Here is a 24743-nt window from a genome sequence, read left to right as displayed (position 1 = left end):
TCATATCATGGTAAGATTGCATAACTAACATAAAAGTTTCCATGCTTCGAGTCTACATAAGCTAACTAGTAAGTGTCAAGTTTCAAGTTTCTCGTTTAACAAAGTCTCAAAGTTTCTCGTCTCATAAGTATCAAGAGTCTCGTTCAATAAGTATCAAGAGTCAAGAATCAAGTATCTAGTATTAAGTATTAACTTTCAAGTTTCAAGATTCATAGCGTTTAATAAGTATCAAGCATCAAGAGTTAAGTTTCAAAGTATCACAGAATCTAGATTCAAAGTTTTATAAGATCCAAGTATCATAGAGTTTCACAAATAGTCTAACATAGTTAAGTCTTAAAAATGTAGGGACTAGACTTGCCAAAAGTTAAAAGTTTAGGGACGTAGGGCGTTACAGTTGAGGGCAACCTTAATTCAGACTTTTTTCTTATTTGTTATGTTTGCTTCGATATTGGCTTTTGGGCTTCGATGAGGTAAGTGGATTTCTTAATTTGTTTATTGTTTTTATGATAGCGCATTTATGGCTTATGTTTAATTCCTTATAGCTATGAAGATATGTTTTTATCTAGACATGGTAAACAAGGTGGGTTTAATGTAGCCATCAGTTGTTGCCGATAACCTAAGCCTGTAACTTTATGTATATATTGTGAATGAGTAACATTTACGTTCATTGTTGGTTGTATCATTGCTTTTGTTGGTTTTCCTGGCTTTACTATGTTGTTGCTTTTACTTTTGAATTTGTACCACCAAGGTTTGTTGGGGCTTATCCTGGGTTAACGCTTTTAACTTTTTCTTTGTTGGGTTAACATTTGATTATTGTTTTTGTAACAGAATGTTGAATGCCAAGTCTGACACTAACATGGTGGATAGATTCCTTCCCAAATATTTCAAGAAGCATTGTCAAATTGCTCTTACGAACATGTATGATATGTTTGACAGTGATTTTTATATGTTTACTGTGGCATTATTGATTAGGCTCTTTACTTTTGGCGTTTGAGATGACTTTTAATAAGCAACCACACCTAATTTAATATGAGCCTATGATCGATTGTGGCCAATAATGGCTGATAAACTTTTTAGTTATATTTGTGTGTAACTTATACTTTTTGTTCTTTCGTTCAATAGGTTATTACACCTTATGCAGAACTATGTTTGCTTCGTTGATTCGTTATTTCCTTGTTACATACCTACTTGGGTGCGCATTTCAAATTCATACGCTGGGTTACGATGCATGTGCCGAGTTTATTACATTATGGTAAGCGTACTACTTATTGTTTGATTTGTTAACGGTCTTTTGTTATGTTAATAGATATTTAGTTATTAATTTTGTAGGTCAACCGACACACGCAATTCCAAGATAACCAGTGTTTTTTGTTGTATCAACTGATGGACGTAACGGCCAATTAAGCCCCTTTTGTGATATGCCTACAACCAGATGGAACCAGTGGTGGAAAGAAGACGTTGCCACAAGACTATCATGCTCGTGCTTTTGTAGTACACAAAAATTTGGTTGGTTTTCTTATTTATGTAAAAACAATATGCTTATAATTGTAGTAGTCTTTTTTGTATGAAAACAAACAACTTTATTACTTTATATTGTAAGACATTTTGTACCAAAGTGTTATGTATTCGAAAGTAAGAATATGTAAGGACCATTAATAGTCCGTTTACGCTATAAACACTTTGCATTCATGATGTATGCAGCGCAACATGTGTGTGTACAATACTAATTGTATATACAAACAAAAAGTTAAAATTCAGCTGAAAATTTTGAGCGACGAAGTTATGTCATAAAGTTCATGGCAAAAATTCCCGTCAAAAATATAATCTCTCAAATAAATCAGTCAAGTGAACATGTCTCTGAAAGAACGATTGCAAGTTGGAGATATAGCAGGTAATACACATTGCAAGTTGGCACTGGATTGTCTTGGTGATATTTCTTTATATCTGTTTAGTTAATTAACTCGTAGGGACTAGTGAAAGAGAGAGATAACATAATAACTCAAAGGTGAGAGTGTTGGAAAATTAGGCCTTTAATGGAACACACAAACACGAGATTGCCTTTAGTCAAACACACAAACACAAGATTGAACAACATGTTCAACTCCTTTTATTATTAAACCAAACCACACCAATTTACAATAACCCTAACCATCTATTTATACTAGACTCGTACTTATCATAACCCAACTCAAACTCTATTTTAATAATAAAATAAAGCTATTGATAAACAGATAATTCAAACTTCGTAAGTAAATAAACCAAACTATATTTATCTCCAACTAACTTAAATTATCTTTAACCCATTTAAACTTTATGGGTTATCTTCCATATCAAAATTATTTCTACAGCGAAAAGGACACAATAGCCCCCCCCCCCCTAAACATAGCCTAAGCGTTATCAGGGGGGGGGGCACTATTGGTGAGTTGTGGTTACACTGGCGAGCAATAACGAGATGTTTGAGTGTTGGGGGGGGGGGGGCTCTATTGAAATATAGGGGGCTTTATCTCATACCCTTCAAGTTAAAGGGGTGATATTAATGAGGTGACGCTGAGGTGAGACAGGGACTCCATTCCATATGAAGTGAAGCTAGGGCCGGTTCTTGTGTATAACTATTAAAAAGCCCTTGCTATGTTAAAGGGGGCGATATTGATGAGGTGACGCTGAGGTGACATAAGGGTTCCATTACATATGGAGTGAAGCTAGGGCCGGTTCTTGTGGGGGGGGGGGGGGGTTCAAGATACGTGAGCACAATGAATTTTGGGGCTTAAGTTATTAAATTCATAAGAAAAGAGTCTCATTGCAGTCTTCAAAATCCTTATGACAGTAATATTATTTTCTTCTTATGCATGTTCATAATATGTCTGCCTGCCTTTCACAACAAATTCATCTTCTGTTTTACTTTAATTTTTACTCTTTTAGTTATAGTTTAGATTCCTAAAACTAAAGGATAAGTTGTTTTCACCCTTGGTGGTGTGTGTTTGATACCTACCGTTATGACTACTTTTATGAGTTCCTTTTCCCTTTTTTGGTATTATATTTTGTTGCAAGATTGATCATTGAGATAAATTTATAAAATTTAATTAACAGTGATTTGCTGTTTGTTTTTGGCCATATAAAATTCATATAGATTGTCATGGAAATAGGATACTATAGATCATCAATTGATTAGCACTTTGAAAAGCTTGAAATTTTCTTTTTCCTTTTGACAGTTTCATATTAAAACAAAAAACATAGAAAAGACTACTAGTGTAATCACATGATTCCTTTAAGCCAAGACCATACAATATAAGTCACTACTAGAAAGGGGTCTCACCATTCTTCGACGAAATTATTTTTGTCAGGATGGTTATTTCCTATGCATTTTTGACAATTTTGGTGTAGGAAACTTCCCAGATTTCTTGTACAGATGAAGTGACCACATTACATCTTTATGTTGATCTAAGCTAGTTGACTTTTTAGGCCTTGGGTTACTTGTGAAATCAAGCAATTGGCCCCATGAGCCAGATTGAGAGTTCACTAGAAAGATGAACAGAGGGTTTTGAAGACTTGTGTTTTTTTTCTCTTTTTGGGTCATCTATCATGATCAATAGAAGTCTCTAGAGTTACGTAAGAAAATAAACCCCTTAATGTTTCAACTTCCATTTCGTATGTAATGAAATTTGTCGGTTGCAAGTAATCGTTTTAGACGTGTTATAGATGAAAGGGATGCTTTTTCCTACTATTAACCTAGCTAAAAGACTCTAGATCTTGTATTACATGTTTTAGTGCTTGTCAATTATCAGTTTTGTGAGAAAAACTTCAAATTTAAGTTTCATTTTAGGTCTGAAAGTGTAGTGACACTCATGAATGAAGTTGTATTTCAAAGAAATATTGGATTTTAATAATCCTAGCTATTTACTATTGGCCGCTGACAGTTCCAACTTCAAAAATAACCGCAGGCTGTCCCAACTAATCACATATTGGCCTCCAATGGATCTTGACTAACGAAACCTTAATGTCATTAGTCTCCGGTCACCGGTAAAATGTTTTTGGCCGGAAAACTCAATTTTTTGCCGGAAAACTCAACATTTTCGTCCCAGACCGCTTGTAACCTTATTTCGACCATTAGGAACCTTTTTCTAGTAAAAACCCCAATTATTGAGGTCGCGGGAAAACTTATTTTTGGCCGAAAAACTCAACTTTTTGGCCAAAAACTCAACATTTTCGTCCCAAACCTCTTTGTAACCTTAGATCAGACCTTTAGGAACCTTTATCTGTCCAAAAACGTTTTCCGCCGATCAGAGACTAATGGCGTAAGGGTTCCTTAGAGGCCAATATATTAATAGTTGGGACTGACAATGGTTATTTTTGAAGTTGAGACTGTTGGCGGCTAACGGCGAATGCCGAATAGTTAGGATTGTTAAACTCCAATATTCCTATTTCAAATTAGGTATTTTTGTTGAGCAAAATTGTGAAGCAAACTCAAATTCAAGGCTCTTCTAGCAATTGTATTTCAAATTAGATATATATTGTAAAATTTCGTGATATCAATACGTATAATATATATTGTCTTTCTGTTGTTTGGAAAAAGGTTACGCAGTAATAAAAAAGGCCAGACATATATTTCTTCTACTATACTAATTAAATTGTGTATATAACTTAACATACATTTATATAAAACATATACATTTTATACATATACTTTATAATTATCTTTTATATGATTTGACTTCATACTTCACTTAGATACTATAAGAAATTTTGATCATCGTTGTCTTTAAATATGAAATAAGTACAGCATATCTAATAAATTACAGAAGTTTAAGACACATGCATGTCTGCCATGATTTCGGTAGGGAGCACCATATGAAGTAGTTAAGAAAGCTGGTAGGTCAACAGAAACATCCAAAATCAACAATATCTTAATGTTATATTTTAAATGAACTTTAATGATCTTAAATATCTATGTTACATGATACATGTATGCTTGTATGTATCTAGCTATATACGTAGAGTTGTGAATATTTTACACTTTATAAAATTTGCCAAGGATCTGAGTAGTTTTCAGACAAACTTGTGGACGCATTTACTTAAACGAGTTGATCCCGGGTTAACCTAGCAAGCTGTGGTTGACTTGACTAGTTCATTTTTATTAAAAAAAATAAATGGGTTATTTTATGCCACAATTTACAAAACAGTTGGGACTATATCTAATTGTGTCATGACACAAAACTTAAAAAGAGGAATATGTGTATTGTTATGTAGTTTAAAAACGAAATTCTTTAATAACCATTCATTTTTTTTTGGTGTGATTTGTAATTTTAGGGGACTGGGGGTGGTACGTGATGGGTAATCCATCACTCGTTGTGGCCAATTGCACACCGCCGCCACTTCCATCCATAACGCGTGAAAGAAACAACGCGTGAAAAGAATCACGCGTTGAAAATGGAACATGAAATATGAACGTTGGGGTTTTTTTTAAAGGTTTTTTCTATAAAATCCATCAAACATTCCCCCACTCACTCAAAAAAATCAAAAAATTCTCCATTTCATTTAAAAAATTCTCCAACTTAATCTAAATAATTTTACAATAAACATGGAAGGTTCAAGCAAGAGAGGTGCGGGTTCGAAAAAAAGAGGTTCGGGTACGAAGAAAAATCCCGTAAGACCCAAGGTTCAAGCGAATCTTGGCGAGCCGACGCGCTTTAGGTTGCAAGACGAACCCGATCAAGTCCCACATTTTCAAACCCAACAATATGCACCCTTTCAAACCCAACAATATCCACCCTTTCAATCTCAAACATATCAAAACCAACTGTTCGTTCCACCGTTTCAACCTCACCAATTTCAACCCCAATTGTTTCCACACTTTCAAACCCGATCCCACCAAGTCGACCCACTAGAAAATGACACCCTCATCCATCAATTTGCACGTGCGTATCGTGAACCACAACCAAGTCTCGACGACGATGAAGATGATGATTACGTTCAAGAAGAAGAAGAAGAAGAAGAAGAAGAAGAAAACGATGACGTTCAAGAAGTTTTCCCGTCATCCGTTCGGAAAATTTGGACTAGCAATTAGGAGGTCGCCTTGGTGAAGGCGTACTTGCACAACTCCGAAAACAAGAAACATGCCAACAAGCAAAGAAAGGATATGTTTTGGAGACGGGTCATTTATCATTTTAGCCAACTTCCCGGTTCAACGGAACGAAACATGGACCAAATCACGTCGAAATGGACGGATTTGAACGGGAAAATTAGTAAATTCAACGGTTGTTTCATTCAAAAGGTACGTTTTTTTATAAAGTTTAAAACTGTTTTTTTTTTAATTTGAAAAACAGAATTCTTTTTAAAAAAAAAACATTCTGAAAACAGTAATTAAAAAAAACAAAAACTGTTTTAAAAAAAACAGAGAACAATTATTTAAAAAAACAGAAGTTGTTTTTAAAAAAATACAAAAAACGGTTATTTTATTAAAAAACAGAAACCGTTTTAAGAAAAATACAGAAAACAGAAACTTATTTTTAAAAAATACAGAAAACAGTTATTTTGTAAAACACAGAAACTGTTTTTTAAAAAATACAGAAAACAGTTATTTTATAAAAAATAGAAACTGTTTTTTAAAAAATACAGAAAAAAGAAACTGTTTTTTTTTAATACAGAAAAAAATTATTTAAAAAAACAGAAACTGTTTTTTTTTTAAACAGAAAACACTTATTAAAAAATAGTTATTTATTTTTAAATAACTTTGTATACTTTTTGTAGAACCGAAATCCACAAAGTGGAGCGAGCGAGGCGACTATCATGCAAACCGCCACAGAAGAGTATTGCCGACTCTACAAAAAGAAAAGTTTTCCACACGTGGCGGCATGGGAGGTTGCGAGACGTCACCCGAAGTGGGTGCCGGTTGATTTGGTCGATATGGGTGGGCCTATGGCTCCTAAAAAAAGAGGAGGTCCAAAAAGATCAAAGACGTCCGATTCGGGGAACTACACGACTTCCGCGTCTGATAACTTGCCCCAAATGAATTTAAATGACGACCCCGTTGACGAACCCGATCAACCCGTTGACGAACCCGATCAACCCATTGACGACCCCGTTGAAGAAGATACACCTACAAGGCCGCGCCGCAAGAAAAGTGGTGAATCGTCAAGCAAAGGAAAGGAAGCGGTGGCGGAGTCGATCTTCAGAATCGAAGAGGCGAAATTGGCGGAAATAAGCGACTCCAAACAAAGAAGAGAAAAACTTGTATCCGCAAAACTTGAACGCGAGCACGCGTACATGGGACACTTGAAAACGGTAGAAAGACAAAATGATTTAAAAATCTTGTGTGAGCCGCACGCCCATCTCGACGAACCGTTTAAGTCGGTCGTAATTCAACAAAAGTGCGAGATTTGTGAAAGGTTGGGTTGGGAGATGCCACCCGTTTAATTTAAGTTTTTTTTTCAAATGTTTAGTTGTTTTTTATTTTGCTATGTAATTTATGTTTTATTTAAATGAAATTTATAATTTTAGTGTTTTATTGTTAATTTCTAAAAAAAGAAATTAAAAAAAGTTGTGAGTGATGGAATTCCATCACTAGTGATGACCACTGCCACCAAAAAAAGATTGTGAGTGATGGAATAATTGTTGATGACATGACGAAACTTAATTGGATGTTGTGAGGGATGACCACCCCACACCTCTTAGACTCTTAGAGTAGTATATAAAAATTATCCACGCTAAGTTGTTTGTGTCCATATCAACGTGAGTTGTGTATAAGTTTTAAGCCGTTTGTGTCTATGTCAACATGTGATCTTTTTTTTTTTTGAACGGCTAACAGCTTTCAATGTGTAAACCCATCCTTTCGGAGCTATGTCCAAAGGCCGACTACTCGACCACCGCTAGAAAGCGTAGCACACCCCTGATGCGCAGAAACCCCGTGGAATAGGTAAAACTACAACCCCCCCTAGACTCGAACCCGGGTAAAACCCCGGGCAAGACTTCACAGAGATGGGAACAACCACTGAGCTTCGGTGGAAGACCCGTTTGGTCTGTATGTCAGTATGTGGTTGGCACGATTTTTGAATGGGGGCTACTAAATGTACCCCCTCTTGTTACTTTTTATACCCCATTTCCATAAAATCATATTTAAACTTGTCATATTTACCCCCTAAGCAAGTCATATTTTTTAAAAGTATTCTTTTTTGTTACAAAACAAATTCAAAAGTGTAAACATATATTATAGACGTTTTTTTTAATTGTTTATTTTTATGTTTATTTAAAGAACCATATTTTTTAAAAAGTTTTCAGATATTTTTTACACTTTCTCAAATAGTATTTTGATTATGTTTTCTTTTATTGAACATCTTTACAAATTACTAATAACGTTTTTCATATAAAAACAATAATAAAAAAGTTTTGAATTTTATTTTTGAAAAAAGTCTACATTATATTTTTTACACTTTCTCAAATAGTATTTTGTATTTTAAATGTCATATATTTATTATTTTTTATATTTTAAAATGTTTTTTTTATTTTGGAATGACTTGAAGTGGGTATCTGATGTGTGGTCGAAAACCGATGGTTATTCGTAATTAAGTTTATGCTTTTACGTGACTTTTGGTTTCGAATGACCAACTTTTGATTACAAAAGAATCCACATATATTTTGAAATCAACCAATTTAATATATTTTTTAAATGAAGAAGAGAAAAATATTTATGAATCAACCCTCTATCCATTTGTTTTGCTTTAGAAAAATGTTCACTTCGATCCAAGTCTTAAACTGGTTTTAACTTGTTTATAACATACTCTTTACAATAATTAAATTTGAATTTATATTGATTGTTAATTTATAGTTTGATAAAATAATTTTAGTACCTATTGTTTATTTGTTCACTTAGATAGATGGTTTGAATGATTAATATGTGCTAGGACTGTAAACGCTACTTTAAAATAATTTTTTTTTACTTTTTTGATAAATAAAAATTGTTAATTATTTTATAAACACTCTAAAGTATTAAAAATTATAAAAGTAAGACATTTAAAATACAAACTAGTCGTGGAAAAAACATAATATAGACTTTTTTTCAAAAAGAAAGTTCAAAACTTTTTTTTATTATTTTTATAAGAAAAAATGTTATTATTTATTTGTAAAGACGTTCAATAAAAAAACATAATCAAAATACTATTTCAGAAATTATCTTTAGAAGCAATATATGAAAACTTTTAAAAAAATACGATTTAAATAAAAGTTAAAAAATAAATATTTAAAAAACGGCAGTAATCTTTTTTTACACTTTTGAATTTGTTTTGTTTTGTAACAAAAAGAATATTTTTTAAAATGATGATTTGTATAGGGGGTAAATATTAAAAGTTTTAATGTGATTTTATGAAAATGGGGTATAAAAAGTAATAAGAGGGGGTATATTTATCCTACCCCTTTTTGAATTAATGTAATTTGATTAACATCATTGATTCAATCTTTGATGATCTATGTTTGGTCTGTATAGTTTCCAAATTTTGTGTAGGTTAATATAAATCTAGGGCTGTGTGTTTCTATCAATTTTTTAGTCAAAAAAATGTTAGAAAATTAAGTGGATACGGAAGAGCTCAGAGTTTGGAACCAAGGTAGTTACAATATACAACAACCTGGTTTACGAACTCATGTTCGGATCTGAATTCTAAACTACTATTTACCAATAAATTGTTGCTGACGTAGAAATTAGTAAATGGGCGGTCCGAATTATTAATTTGGATCTTTGTTTTCAAAGACCGGTCACGTGTACACTTTAAATCCGCATATATTGAAACTAGAATTCATATAATATAGCATTTAACAGTTTATGTTCTTTTGTTGAGTTAATTATATAGTTAGTTCTTGTGATTTACATAAATTAACAATTTAAGGTATTAATAGTTTAAAATCGCTTTCTTAGGTACTAGCTTTCCATTTTCTAACATGTGGGGTGTTAATTACATAGTTAATCACTGTAGTTTACACAAACTAACAATCTAAGGTACTAGTAGTTAACTACGGAATTAACGTTAATACCCCCACATGTTAAAAAAAATGGAAACTTAGTACCCTGAGAAGTGATTTTAAATTATTAGTACCTTAGATTGTTATTTTGTGTAAACCATAAGTACTAACTATGTAATTATCTCTTCTTTGTTCAATAGACATCATTTATACACTTAATAAAACCCAAATAAACTATATAGGATATAAAAAGTTATTAACAAATTAAAATTAAAAATAACTTTATTAGACACTTATTGTAATAGTTTGCAACATTTAAAAGCATGTAAGAATTTTTTTATTTTTATAATTACACTAAATATTACTATATTTTATGTCTTATTTTCAATTAAATAATATTATTTATACTTTTATTATTATATTTTCTCTATCCTCATCTCACAATCACTTTCAAAAATATAAAAAAAATTATAAAGACGAATAGTGTTTTCCATATATTTACAAACGAACAATAACTTTTTCTCTTAAAAGCACTCACAACCATGGGGAATTGGCTTGTAATAATCCCACTTAGACCTTATTGGCCATTAATAATCCCACCTCAGAATATTCCCCCCACTAGTCCCACCTTTCACCTACTTTTCCTACAATGGTCCCCCGTTAAAAAAACTTAACGGAGCTAAGCTTTTTTCCAAATTGCAAACAGATTTTTTAGGGCTTTTGATCAGAACAATGATACGAGTCCATTGATGTAAAACCTACTTCGAAATGGTGCTCCAAGTGACTTGATTTTGGTTAATTGGAAATTTAAACACCCGAATTGATGCGCCGTTTTCATCGTTTGGAGCACCGTTTCGAGGCAAGTTTTACATCAATGGACTCGTATCGTCGTCCTAATCAAAAGCCCTAAAAAATCTGTTTGTAATTTGGAAAAAAGCTTAACTCTGTTAAGTTTTTTTAACGGGGGACCATTGTAGGAAAAATAGGTGAAAAGTGGGACTGGTGGGAGGAATATTCTGAGATGGGATTATTAATGGCCAATAAGGTCTAGGTGGGATTATTACAGGCCAATTTTCCCACAACCATTCCTCACAAATTTATTTGAAAACCATTGTGAATGCTCTAAAAATAATTGTCTTTAAATGTACCAAACTTAATACCAGATCTATCTCTAAACAGATAAACATTTATGTGATAACGACAATCTACTTAGAGCATCATAATAACGAAATATTACATTCCATTGAATCATTCTCCTCTGAATGATCTGCCTCATTCCACCTTCAATTTATCCATCCCAAACACTATGGTAGAGCAGGACAATCTCCAAGGAAGTAATCGAGGAATTGAAGGGAAACCAAAACTTGGGACAATTTTCTTTGTTTTCCTTAAAAAGGAAATGCACTTTACTAGGAAACATGGCTAGCTAGAAGTTATGAAAAACATGCACTAAAGCAAATGTAGAAGAAATTCTCTACTAACTTTAACTCCTAATACGTAGCTACCAGTACAAATCTATATAGCATGGTTGCAATATTCTTCGCTGATCCTAATGTGTGAAGCCAAGAAAACCCCAAAATGATTTGAAAGGTAAATGGAATAAGGGGACCTGGAACGAGGCCTTGTTTAAGGCGATAGGGATGACATGGAATAAGCCTTTACAAAGGCGGGGTTCAATTTTTCCGATGAGAACCGGAAAACGGGTTGTCGATTGGACTAGCAGGTTCGAAAGTAAGGCGTTATGAGGTTGGATTAGATTGTGCTGCACAAAAAACTCGTGGCTCGTAGCTCGCTCGAAACTCGCTCGAAAAAAGTTCGAAAAAAGCTCGGCTCGAAATTAGTTCGGTTGTAAACGAGCCAGCTCGGCTCGGCTCGTGAGCTCGCGAGCCAGCTCGATAAGGTTTACAACCTTCATTTTTTTGTCCCACATTGCTCATAAGACAAAAACTAAGGGTGTATTTCCCCTATAAAAGAAGATAAAGGAAATATACAAAGTGAGTTAACTATTTATACTAATATATTTAGCTATTTGGTTAAATTAAATTGCAATTATGATCCTTAATCTATGAAAAGATTCATTTTTAGGGCTTTTTAATTCGTAAATTTTGCGGTTCTTTGTTAGTTCGAGCTAGATCGAGCCGAGCCGAGCTAGCTCGAATTTTAATCGAGCCGAGCTCGAGCCTCAAATCTCAGCTCTATTTGAAATTCGAGCTCGAGCCGAGCCAGCTCGAATTCAATTCGAGCCGAGCTCGAGCTGGGTCGAGCTCGGCTCGACTCGGCTCGTTTACAGCCCTAATTGTGCATACTACCCAAATCCGCAAGGGTGTTAACCGAGTATTGGTGGATGAAGTCAGTGAGATGCAATGAGGTAGTAGGCGCCATTCCGAAGAAGGTTATCAGATGTCAAGGTCCGGTCAAAGATAAGTTCATAGCGTGGTCGTTAGTACCTTTAGCTATATAGCTAGTGGTAAGAATAGTGTTGAACCACGAACAGTTTATGGTTAATGTCTAGGTTTAGATTGACATATGAAGGTAATTTCAAAGAATATGTCTTTCATTTCTACCATACTTTTGCCATGTTCTTCCATTTCTACCTCTTCCTCTCTAAAATTCACATATGAAGGTAATTTCAAACAATATGTCGTTGTCTCATGTCAAAAAGTTACCTAACAGTTAGTCATCAGATGAGCACATAGAAACCTATAACATCCATTAATTATAATCTTATTTCATAGTTTGCAGAAGGTACTTTCGTTGTGAAGAATGTATATATGTTTTTGTAATGTTGCATGCAAATTATAAGATGAATATTAAAATTATAATTTAAGTATTTGTCCATATTTAAGATATAGACTACATGGTACCAAAGAAACACCAAAACAAAATCATTACTAATCACCACTAAATAATAAATCTATCTTTATTGTATCAAACATGTATTTAGATGGCAAAAATGTAGGTATATGCCTATTTTGAAAAAAAAAATATTGATATGAATTTTTACCATTAAGGAAAAGCTCAACAACTGCATGTTTAAAATGTTGTCACCCACAAATGTCATACAGTCACCAGAAAACCCCAACAACAACTACAGGACGACAAAACAGACGTACCCGCTATAACACGCGGACCTTCCCACTAGTTTGATTTGATGGAAACTCAAAAGATGAATTAAATGCTAAGGTATAGGATGAGTGTAGAGTAAATTATGTTCAATGTAAATGATTAAAAGGGGTAAAATTGTAAGATAGGTCTTTAGATGTGATACCATAAACATATCATGTTATAAGTGACATTTTAAAGCTTTGTGTAAATTACATCTTTGTCCATCCAATTTGGTTTATAATGTATTATAACGATACAGATAATTATTTATGAAAAAAAAAATCATGATAATATCATATGTTAAATATTAGAATTTAACCCTTGACATGTCTTATGCTTGTGTTAACAAGGATCGACCAAAATAATTTTAAATAGTAAAAATCTTATTCCACTCTATATAAAATTAAATACTTTATTTTTATGAATGTGTATATACACTTTGAATTGTATCTTATAAACAATAAAGTTATCAATGTGTATAAGCATTTACAATTGTATCTTATAAATCTTTATGTATACAAGCAATATCACAACACTGACTATATGTTTACCGGTGTCAGTTGTCGACCTCGTCGTAATGTACGGATTTAAGAAAGTTACAAGGATAACATTTATATACAGCTATAAATTATAACAGAACTCTTAAAGTGAATATACATGATTTTACCAAACAAGTGCATGCATGAAATTGAATACCCAGATTACTCAAAGAATGTTATTATTATTGGGGTAACTTTGTAGAATAGTAACCAAGTTTTAAAAGTGTTTCAATTAGGTCACTCAAGTTTCAAAAGTGTTCCAATCAGGTCACTCAACATTTATTTTTCATTAAAATTAAGGGTTTTTTTTATCCATTTCATAAGTAACCATGGTGATGTGGATTTTTGTTTCTTTTTTCCCTTTTATTTGATGCTAACTTCGAGTGATAACGTGGATTGTAACTTGTTTTTTTTAATTTTTAATGTAATTAAAGTGTTTTTATTTTTAATAAATATAATTTCATATATTAACATAATCCGACCCCAACATCTTATTCTTCATTTTTTTCTTGACACATAGAAAAAAGGAAATGACTCGATTTGAATATTAAGTTATCTAATTGGGACAAAAACGATATGAGTGACCTAATTAGAACAATTTTAAAACTTGATTACTATTCTGTGACATATTAATAATTATGAAAATACGTCCTTGGTGAGGTAACCATATCAAATCGTGTATTTTAAAGTAACGTTTATGAAACTACTTTATAAAAAATAGTTTATTAAATATAAATTATGGTTAAAGATTAATGTATAACAATGATTTTTTTATACCATTCTTTTTTTTTTTTTATGCTAATTCAAATTCTAAACGTACACATTTCTTTCACTATATCACTTAAACCAACAAGCTGACAAGTAGGGACACATTTCCTTCCTACTACCTTGATAGAGCTAGACTATGAGCCTTTTGGTGATCATCTTTATACATTTGTTCATTGTTGTGAATTTGTTCTCTTCCTGAAACATAGCTCTCTTGTTAAGGTATCATAATCCATTAGTAGTATCATGTCTATAGTAATTTAGTATACGTCAAGTAAATGTACGTTTTGTCTAAAGTCAATGTAATGTTATTTGAGCAAAATCGCATAAGTTCTAGCAACAAAACACGTTTAATAAATCAATGGAGTTGGATAATTGGATGATTAAATGATAATGAGTATATGAGAAGTTACGTTGGAAGTATTGTTGAAAGATGAGACACCTAAGACTGCGGGGTATGTGGCGGGAGTTTGGGCGTGGGTAGCGGGAAAACGCCCAAGCCACCACCCCGGGTGGGCATGGGTTTCGGCGTGGCCCTTGGGGCATGGGTTTCAAGCCGGGCGTGGGGCGGATTGGCCATCCTAGTTGGCTGAATATCATTGGCTCACCCGCCACGTCATAGCGGGCCATCCCAAAAGTTTTGAATTTTTAAATTCAAACCGTTGACTTGCCCAAGCGATCACCCCAACCGGTCACCCAAACCCCAACATCCTCTATAAATACCCTCAAACCCCAACCGGGTGGTCCATCCCAACCCCCACCGTGGTCCCAAAAATTCGACAAAACCCACCCGCTGCCCCAGCCGGTCCCCACAAACCCAACATCCCACGAACCCGCTATGGCATCCTGGACCCACCACGAAGAACTTGCCCTAGTCACAAGCGTCGTTGACGCTATGAAGGGGCGGCCACCGGGCCAAACCAAATATTGGCCGGAAGCTTTCGCGGCCTACCGACTAAACGTCGGTAACGACCGCCACAACATGAACGCGTGCCAACATAAATGGCGCGAGCTACGTCCCAAGCTCGACCGTTTCAAGGCTTACTACGAAGCCGTTCCCGGGGGCGAGTTAAGCCACGGGGACCGGGTGGCGGTGGCGAACATAGAGTTTCGCGGCAAGGAAAAAAAGGCGTTCGACAAGATGGACCTTTTTGAAATTTATTTAACGCTTTAGGTTTCTTATTTTGTAATTTTTAGGTTTATGTAATTTTATAAATAATGAAGTTGTATGTTTTTTTTTATAAATGTTTGTGTGATTTTTTTAAATTTTGTATATTTTTTTTTTATAAACCACCCTGCCACGCGGTGCACCCAACCCAAGCCCAACCCACGCCCCACCATACCCCGCGGACACGTACCAGGCAGTGGGGGGGCTCCCATTCCACGTGTCATCACCCGCCCCAACCCACGGCCAACCCAAGCCCCACCATACCCCGCAGTCTAATATATGCTGACAAAACATTGATTGGGTTGGGTGTACCCTTTAATTACTCAACAATTGTCAACTGTCTCCTTGTTTTCACTCTAACCTACTTTCCATCCTTATATATCACTTGCATGGCATCCTATCTTCTTCACCAATTTCCCATCAACTATCTCTCTCTCTCTCTCTAAAGTGTTTCTATTCTTGGTACTCTCTCTCTCTCTAAAAACTGTTGGAATTCTTTCCATACTTGCAACAAATGGAGTTGGATAGCGTTCTCGATTTTCTTCATGATAAGACCATTTTGGTTACAGGCGCTACTGGTTTTCTTGCTAAAAGTATTGCTATTTCTTTCAATCTCTCTCTATATAGATATAGTTATATCATGTGTATGTAGGAGTGATATCCATGATAAGATATTAATTACTAGAGTGCTATTACATAGATAATATTGTTGACAAGTTAAGTGCAGTTTTAATTTGTACGTGATATATTTATTGCCATTTTCCAAAGGAAAATCAAGTGAAAGGTTATTTGGACCCAAAACATTAACAATCTAGCCATTTGACTATCGTTTTTACTTTTTAATACACAAATTTTGTAGCTTTTACAATAGTTACAATTACTTTTAATAGGAATACCAAAATTGCGAGAATCCGGTCTTGTAATTTTTAGCTATGAAGTCCCAAAAAAGCCTAAATTTCATGAACAGGTCGCATCATTAGGTAGGATTCGTTCTTGCCAGCGTAGTGTTCACCATAAACGCCAAAACGTGGTTTTCAAATACATGTAATTAACATCATTTGCTTGGTTTCATCCCTGACCATATAAATATCACTAAAAAACACCCAAACATGATTTTTGCTTAAAACACATGAAAACGTGATTTTTGTTATTTGACATGTGATAATTTCTAACTTGATAAAATTTTGTAGATTATCAAATAGTTAGATTATTTAAATTCTTAATTGTTTGACAAAAAGAAATCGTTTTCATGATTTTCCTAACTTGGTCGGGTTGAAAAGTTAGTTTAGCAACTATCCCATCTTTTCTGTGTTGAAAATTAATTTTGGATTTTTGAAGAGCATGCTGCATGTGTATATAATTAATGAATGTTTGTGTATATATGTAGTATTTGTGGAGAAGATACTTAGAGTTCAACCAAACGTGAACAAGTTATATCTTCTTGTGAGGGCTACTGACGCTAAATCCGCTTTGCAACGCTTCAATACAGAGGTACGTATAGTATCAGTTTCAAGTATACATTTATTTTAAGTCGTGTGTATCAGTGTATGTATGTATTATATTGTCATAAATGAACCAACAACAAAGAATCAGAATTAATTTCTTTACCATGTGGTCCGTCGAATAGATTTATGTTACGAAACCTATATCTTTAAGAGTTATGTAATTAACATGGGTGGCACGTTCTTTACCAGACGAACTTATTAAAATAATATATATATTTTTAGTTAAGTTAGGTGTGTGCTTTAATGCATGTCACACCATAGATATATAGTAATTATGAAATCTGTGAAAAAAATCTCGTGAGTCTATGTTCATCTATGTATTATCATAAATATCTACATGAAGTTTTTTCGTATATCTATATTTAGTGTATATATGTTAGAAAACAAAAGGTTAAACGTGCATATCATATCAAGACTACGGTGATATACCAATGCTGCAATGCATATTAGCTACATAATATTTGTTCTTGCATTTTAATACATAGAAAAAACAATTTTAACGCGGTTAACACTTTCCTATAAATATATAAAAATCATATTTATTTTCATGATTTAATATTGCTATTATTCTCTGAGCTTGATGTCAGGATCAGATCATGAGACCATGCATGTTTCAATCAATTTTATTAAGCTGTGCATGTACATAACTTCTTTTTCAGTCTAATAACTGCTATATAGGCATGTTGTTTGTCAGGGTGGAACCAAGGGGTGATAAGAGTCCATTAATCCCTATCCCACGGGGTTTTCTTTATAAAACGTTTGGTTTATCTTTAACAAAAGTATAAATAAAACGTTTGGTTTATCTTTAAGAAAAGTATAAATCGAACTCACTTATAGTATATAACTGATAGAGAAGAAAACCTTATTATGATTATTCGAATAAAAAAATTCGGTTCTTTCACTATATGTTTGCTTTACAAGTTTTCACAAAAAGACGTAGTACAATAATTTTGTGTCTTGTTATTTTAGGAAAATGATAGTACGTACCATATGGTAGTTCAAGTTACATATAGATAAATTAATTGTAGGCATCATAGATAATGAATGGAATGGTAGATCAATAAAAGAAATTAAACATTTAAACGCAGTCTAAATATTTTTTAGAAAAGAGGTTTTAGGTTTAATCCCAGGCAATGGTAACTAATTTAGAATAATTAGAGTAGAAATAAGGGTTGTCATTAAAAAATAAAAGAAATTAAATATAATATAATATAAAAACTAATAAAAAGAAAACATTAAAATCTCAAGGTAACTTGAAATGTAACTATTTCATTCTTTAACAATTTCATAATATCATTTCCTTTAGTTTTTTTTTTTATTATTATTATTATTACATTTTGAATTTTTTTTAGCTTTAGTATACGTAATTCCGAAAACTTTAAATTACCCTTTTTTAATAACTGAGATTATGAAATTCTGTCAAACAGTTTATCGACAAATTACTGTAGGAAGGAACGTGTCAAGCCATATATACCTAACACTTGCAGTTTCTTTATTTAGAATGGTTTTAACAAATAGTAAAAAAAAACATATATATAATTGTTTTTCTTTTTTTTGCTGGATATTTACAGGCAGTGGCAAAGGACTTGTTTAAGGTACTGAAAGAAAAGTATGGTACAAATCTTCAGTCTTTCTTGTCGAAAAAAGTTATTCCGATCGCCGGAGATATCACCTGTGAAAATCTGGGAGTAAAAGATTATAATTTGGTTGAAGAGATGTTGGGAGATATTGATGTTGTTGTCAATGTAGCTGCCACCACCAACTTTGATGAAAGGTGCAACTACTTTCATATTTAAACATTATAAATTTGATCGGTCACAGTTAAATATCCTAAACTACTTATAGTTGTTTTATAACAAATATTAAAATGTAAAGCTATATTTTAAGGTAAACACGAACACGATACGAAATCTTATTGTGTCAGTTTTTCAAAATACGAACACAAACCTAATAAGACATGAAAACACTTACAAGCGTATCATACAACCTGTTAAGACATGAACATGACCTGTTAAGACACGAACACGACATGTTAAGACACAAACTCGCCCTGGAGGGTGGAGTGTGGAGTCTAGGGCTGGCATATCATGTCAGACACGACCTGTTAAGACACGAACACGAAATAGGTAAACTCGAACACGACACGAAAATTAACAGGTCTTATCGTGTAACAGGTTTATCGTGTCAATCTCTTTAAGACACGAAACATGTTAAGGGTCAAACACGACCACGAAATAGGTAAACTAGAACACGACATGAAAATTAACAGGTCTTATCGTGTCGACCTATTTAAGACATAAAACCTATTAAGGGGCAAGCACAAACTTGTTAAGGTCGTGTCGTGTTTTCGTGTTCATGTGTGAAATTACCAGTCCTAAGAATGATTCACTTTCTTTTTTCTTTCTTAAATGTTACTTTTCATTAGGCAAAATCCATATCAAGTATTATTAACAATCAGACACTTGTAGAATCCAATGTTATAATTAGAGAGTCCGTACCAACATGCTTATTTGACATCGTGGCTTTCTTGTAGATATGATGTTGCTTTTGCTCTGAATACCCTTGGAGCTAAAAATGTTTTAAACTTTGCTGCCAAATGTATTAACATAAAGTTGCTTCTCCATGTATCCACTGGTTAGTATATGTTGTGACATCAAATTACTATATGAGTGTTACATATATATATATAGAGAACCATGATGAAGTTAAAATTATGTTCCTTCAGCTTATGTCGCCGGTGAGACACCCGGGCTCATACTAGAAACTCCACATCAAATGGGAGAGGCACTTAACTCCGCACCCGGGCTAAACATCAACACAGAGAAGAAGATCATCGAAGAGAAACTAAAAGAACTTAGCTCTGATGAAACAGCTACTGATAAATCTATTACATTGGCCATGAAAGATTTAGGCATTCAAAGGTAAAAAAATTACTTTCACCTTCAAATATTTCTAGTTTATTCTCATTTGAGTTTTATATAGTTGTGGATCCAAAGAAAATGTGACAACATATGTCTTTCCCTTCATTTCTTCATTTTATTTTTTACATAAAAGTATTTTTGTTACTAGTTTGCTTCCATTCGTTATAGGGCAAATAAATTTGGATGGCCGAATACATATGTTTTTACAAAGGCATTAGGAGAAATGATTCTTGGGCAGTTGAAAGGAAATATGCCGTTAGTCATTCTTCGACCAACGATCATCACTAGCACGTATAAAGAACCCTTCCCAGGTTGGATCGAAGGCATAAGGTAATGCCTAATTTTCATAAAAGTTCATTTTTTTTTTTATAAAAAAAAATTGCTTAACTGATCATCTTCCAACTTCATAACTATAGGACTATCGATAGCTTGGCTATTGGTTATGGCAAGGGCCGGTTAGCATGCTTCCTTGGTGATCCCGAATCAATAATTGATGCGGTGAGTTTATATAAAAAAATGATTATGTATCATAGTGAAAAATCTGAAAGTTTGTTTCAAAATGCTAACAATTTAAATGTGTCTAAATGTAATGGACAGATACCTGCAGACATGGTGGTGAATGCTATGATTGTAGCAATGGCAGCTCATGCAAATCAACCATGTGAAACAATCTATCATGTTGGATCTTCAGTATCAAACCCATTGAAGTACAAATCAATTCAAGAAAGTGGCTATAATTACTTTTCAAGGCACCCATGGATTAACAAAGATGGCAAGCCAGTTATAGTTGGCAAGATTAAGGTGTTAAACTCTATGGATAGCTTTCAAAGATACTTTTCTCTTCGTTACATGCTTCCATTACAGGTTACCCCTAACTCTTACTCCTTTATTAATGTGATTTTCATCTTATTCATGAATCTTTTAATAAAATTTGTTGTTTGTTTCAGGGTTTGCAAGTTGTGAATTCGGCGCTATGTCATGCTTTCAATGGAACTTATACAGATCTTAAAAGAAAGACCAGTTTCGTGCTAAGGGTCGTGGAGTTATACAAACCCTATTTGTTCTCCAAAAGCTTGTAAGTTTTTTGTTCATCACATTTTCTAGTTATTACTGATTATTGTGAATATTGTTTGATATCCAAATGTGATCATTTGAGTTTATTTTCTTCGTTCTTTTAACAGCTATGATGATATGAATACTGAAAAACTGCGTCAACTAGTTAGAAGTAATGATGTCGAAGCCAACATGTTTTATTTCGATCCGAAGACAATCAAATGGGACGTTTATTTCGAGCATATACACATTCCGGGTGCTGTCAAACATGTATTTAAATGATTTTAGAGCTCACAACAACGAGTAATTTCATATCTACCTACTATTGTATTTTTTATGTGTCGTAATTCGTAAATTATACTTTGCTTTAATTGTAGCCATTGATCGGACGATGGAAGTGTAAAATTAAGATACACTGAAGAATATGTTGTTGTATCTAATTTATCTCAAAGTGTATATGTATTGAGTTGTTATGACTTGATATTTATTTTATTCATTAGTGTGTTTATTGTGGTATTTGCTATCCTTGTATCATTTTTATTAAATTATTACTCTCTTTTTATTGTATAGATAAAATAAATATATACATATATAAGATTAAAATGTAACTTTTTAATGTATTAAATATTTAACATAAAATTAAAATATTTGACTAAAAGAATCACATGAGGTCATGTGTAGTCATAAAGTCCCTTTGGAGACATTATACGATAAGTGGCGAAATGCGTAAGAGAGGGCCTTTATATCACAAGAGGGTGTAGTGGTAAGTGGGTTATATAACCCCTTCAATTATACATACATATGTATGTATATATGTGTGTGTGAGTGGGGGAAAAGCTTGTGCAGAGGATGACGCCGCAAAGATGGTCACGGGGGATGGAAAAATCCACCCCATAGAGCCCGCCGTAGTGGTGTTGGCGACGCTATGGGGACGCCATGCTTGGATTTGCCGTGAGGTCACGCCCCATTACACAAGGTATAACCATATCAACTGATATGGATTTTCTTAACTATCTCTAGCCCTTGACTTCCTGTTTAACCGTAATCTAGTAAGCACACAAGTTCTTTACTCAGATTGATGACTTGGCATGCATATATGTTCAGAAACATTAAAATTAAGAATTTTAAAATTAAAATAGAGTAAAATATCAAAATGGTCCTCTGAGTTTAGATCTCTACATTTGACCTTTTACCAATAAAAAAACAATACAAATTGACACCTTATGCTGAAATTGCCACCTCTAGTCATAACAAATTTTACACACCTTGCATTTCATGAATCCACCAAAACACTTTTAGAAAGAGAGACCACCTAGGCAATGAATCCATTAGAACATGTAGTGACTTATGACCTTGATAATCGACTGAAGATCTGATATCTAACTCGACCAACTTCCCGCTAAGGATAATTAAGTCCTATGTCCCTGATCTATAGGGATCTTCCTGTTGATGAATGTAACAATATGATCACTGTGCGGAAACCAGTAGATCATGTACAGATACAGATAGACATATGAATATCATTCAACACAGTCTGCAATTCAATATATTGATGTGACAAAATACAACTCCGTATGATCACAGACTATTCTCTGAGTTCAGCCCTCTAAGTTTCCAAAAGGTTCAAAGATAATAAATGAGCTAACTGAACTAGTATTTATAGGCTCATCAGGATTGACTAAAGTGCTGTCCGATCGGTTAGGCTAACTGATCGGTTGGGCCACTCAATCGAACAGCCTGTTCGATCGACTGGGCTGTCCGATCGGCTAGGCCAGCCGATCGGCTTATAACATAGCACTTTTTACAATGTAAACCCGTATCCTGATGCCTTATACATATAATCTATGCAACTATACAAAATGAAGACTTCATGCTGACGGAAGCTACAAACGTCATGCACTAACAGACTCCCCCTCGGATGTAGCTGTAGTTCCTTCCAGCAAAGTCTTGATTACTTCCTGTTGCGTCTTCTTTCTCGTGCATTCTGTCTTCTCTTTTCCTCCCGTTCGTCTAACATTCTTCTTCTTTTGTGTCTGCCTTCTGTCAACCACCATTTTCTATATTCAGGATCACCATCTCGTTTCCTGTCCCACTTAGGGATTTTGTTCTCTTCAGATTCTATTGGTGTTTGATCAGTTGGAGGCACGAACCCAAGGTTTCTTCTTCCCCTCTCAGCAGCTTTTCTTTGAATTTCCTTTGATCTTAAACTTCTTTTGTAAGCTTTCAGAAATTCATCAACCTCTAGCTCTCTCCATGAGGTTTTCCAGTTCTTTCCAGAGTTGATTTCTTTAGCAAAACAAACATCTACCACACTCTGGTACTGCTGAGCTATTGCTTTGTCTTTCTTGTCATAGATTATCTTGTTGACAAACAAGCAATCTATGTCTTTCTTCGAACAATTAACCAGCCACATAGGATCTAAAATACAGATTCTCCTTGCTTCACCAGTGGCTTTGTCATACAAAGAGATCACAGCTTCGGCTGTAGAAGGATTATAAAGCCATGCTTGGAACAGATCAAAGAAATCTTGCTCTATAGCTCTTAGAGGCATGCTCTTCAAACACTTTGGCGGCTTCACATCAAGAGTAACATCCTTCTCACCTTTCTCCGTGTACTTCACAATTCTTTTAGGAAACTGTGGTTTCCAATCTGGATAATTTATCGTTGCTTGATATTTGATGTAATTCCACAGTTTCTGATCTCTTTGTTTTACTTCAGGACCATAGTAGAACTGCTTGATATTCTTAGTAACTACCAGCTCGTCTACGTCCCACCAGGGTAAGGTAGCTATATCAGATATACATCTGAAATATTGTACACCCTGTTCCCTCCGAATTGCATAGACATTTAAGTCCTCCAGATAACCCCAAGAAAGAATATCTCCCCAAGACAAATCTTTATCGTGAGTAAAATACTGTAGAGCCCTAAGAGGTTTCCTTTCTTTTGACATTGTTCTGAACCATTTCTTCTTTTCTTCAGCAGAAATTTCTATTGGAATAGGTTCAGGCATATCTGCAGAAGCAACTCTTTCTTCAATTTTTCTTCTTAACACATCTGCATTCATATCTTCAAACAATTCTGTGAATGTTGGGAATGACATATCTTCCCCTTCATAGTGAAAATCCATTCTTTCTTCCTCTGAATCAGAATCGGTCTCAATAACCACATTATCATAACAATCAGCTTCAAGAGGAAATTGTGGTTCAAAGTCTTTAGCTGGAGACTCTGGGATTTCATCTTCAATGTCAAATTTGAACTTCCCATCTTCCAACCCCAACTCTTCAAGCATCTCAGCTCTTGTTCTTATAATCTCTACCTCTCCTTGATGATATCCAGACAAAGAAATAAAGGTAGAATTAGAAAGATGTACCTGATCATCTGATTGTTTTCCAGAAGATGACGCTTCACACTCTACATCATCATTCTGTTCATTCACTTCATCGTTCATCAGATCATTCACCTTTTCTTGTACAGACGGATCATTGATTAATAGACCAGACGTGCCTTGATCATCATCATCATCAGGTTTATCATTTTTATCTGACTTATCGCCTGCTCCATCATCTTCATCATCATCTTCATCTTCTCCTTCATCATCACCAAATAGTATGTCACTATCATCAGAATCCTCAACAACCTCACCACGAGCAATTTTGCCTTTCTTCTTCAAATCAAAAAACCTTAGTAACTTGGCAGTTTCTTTCCCGTTGTAGGGCACTCGATAAGCATCACCAATCAATACAAA

At 34.1% G+C, this 24743-nt stretch overlaps 2 protein-coding genes across 2 annotated transcripts; both read left to right on the top strand.

Moving 5' to 3' along the window:
• The first annotated feature begins 6193 nt into the window (after positions 1-6193).
• Positions 6194-7410, top strand: LOC110866920 (glutathione S-transferase T3-like). The gene is made up of 2 exons (XM_022116066.1): positions 6194-6268; positions 6745-7410. Exons 1-2 carry the CDS (start codon positions 6194-6196, stop codon positions 7408-7410), a joined length of 741 nt encoding a protein of 246 aa, XP_021971758.1.
• Positions 7411-15940: 8530 nt separating this feature from the next.
• LOC110868560 (fatty acyl-CoA reductase 3) lies at positions 15941-21514 on the top strand. The gene is made up of 10 exons (XM_022117753.2): positions 15941-16112; positions 16907-17010; positions 18596-18798; positions 19558-19658; positions 19750-19945; positions 20114-20275; positions 20362-20443; positions 20543-20809; positions 20893-21020; positions 21127-21514. Exons 1-10 carry the CDS (start codon positions 16034-16036, stop codon positions 21278-21280), a joined length of 1476 nt encoding a protein of 491 aa, XP_021973445.1. The 5' UTR covers positions 15941-16033; the 3' UTR covers positions 21281-21514.
• The last annotated feature ends 3229 nt before the right edge of the window (positions 21515-24743 follow it).

Source organism: Helianthus annuus, chromosome 7, assembly GCF_002127325.2.
Source record: "Helianthus annuus cultivar XRQ/B chromosome 7, HanXRQr2.0-SUNRISE, whole genome shotgun sequence".
In the NCBI taxonomy this organism is placed as follows: Eukaryota; Viridiplantae; Streptophyta; class Magnoliopsida; order Asterales; family Asteraceae; genus Helianthus; species Helianthus annuus.
Note: the sequence above shows the minus strand (reverse complement) of the source record. Positions and strands in the feature narration are given on the sequence as shown.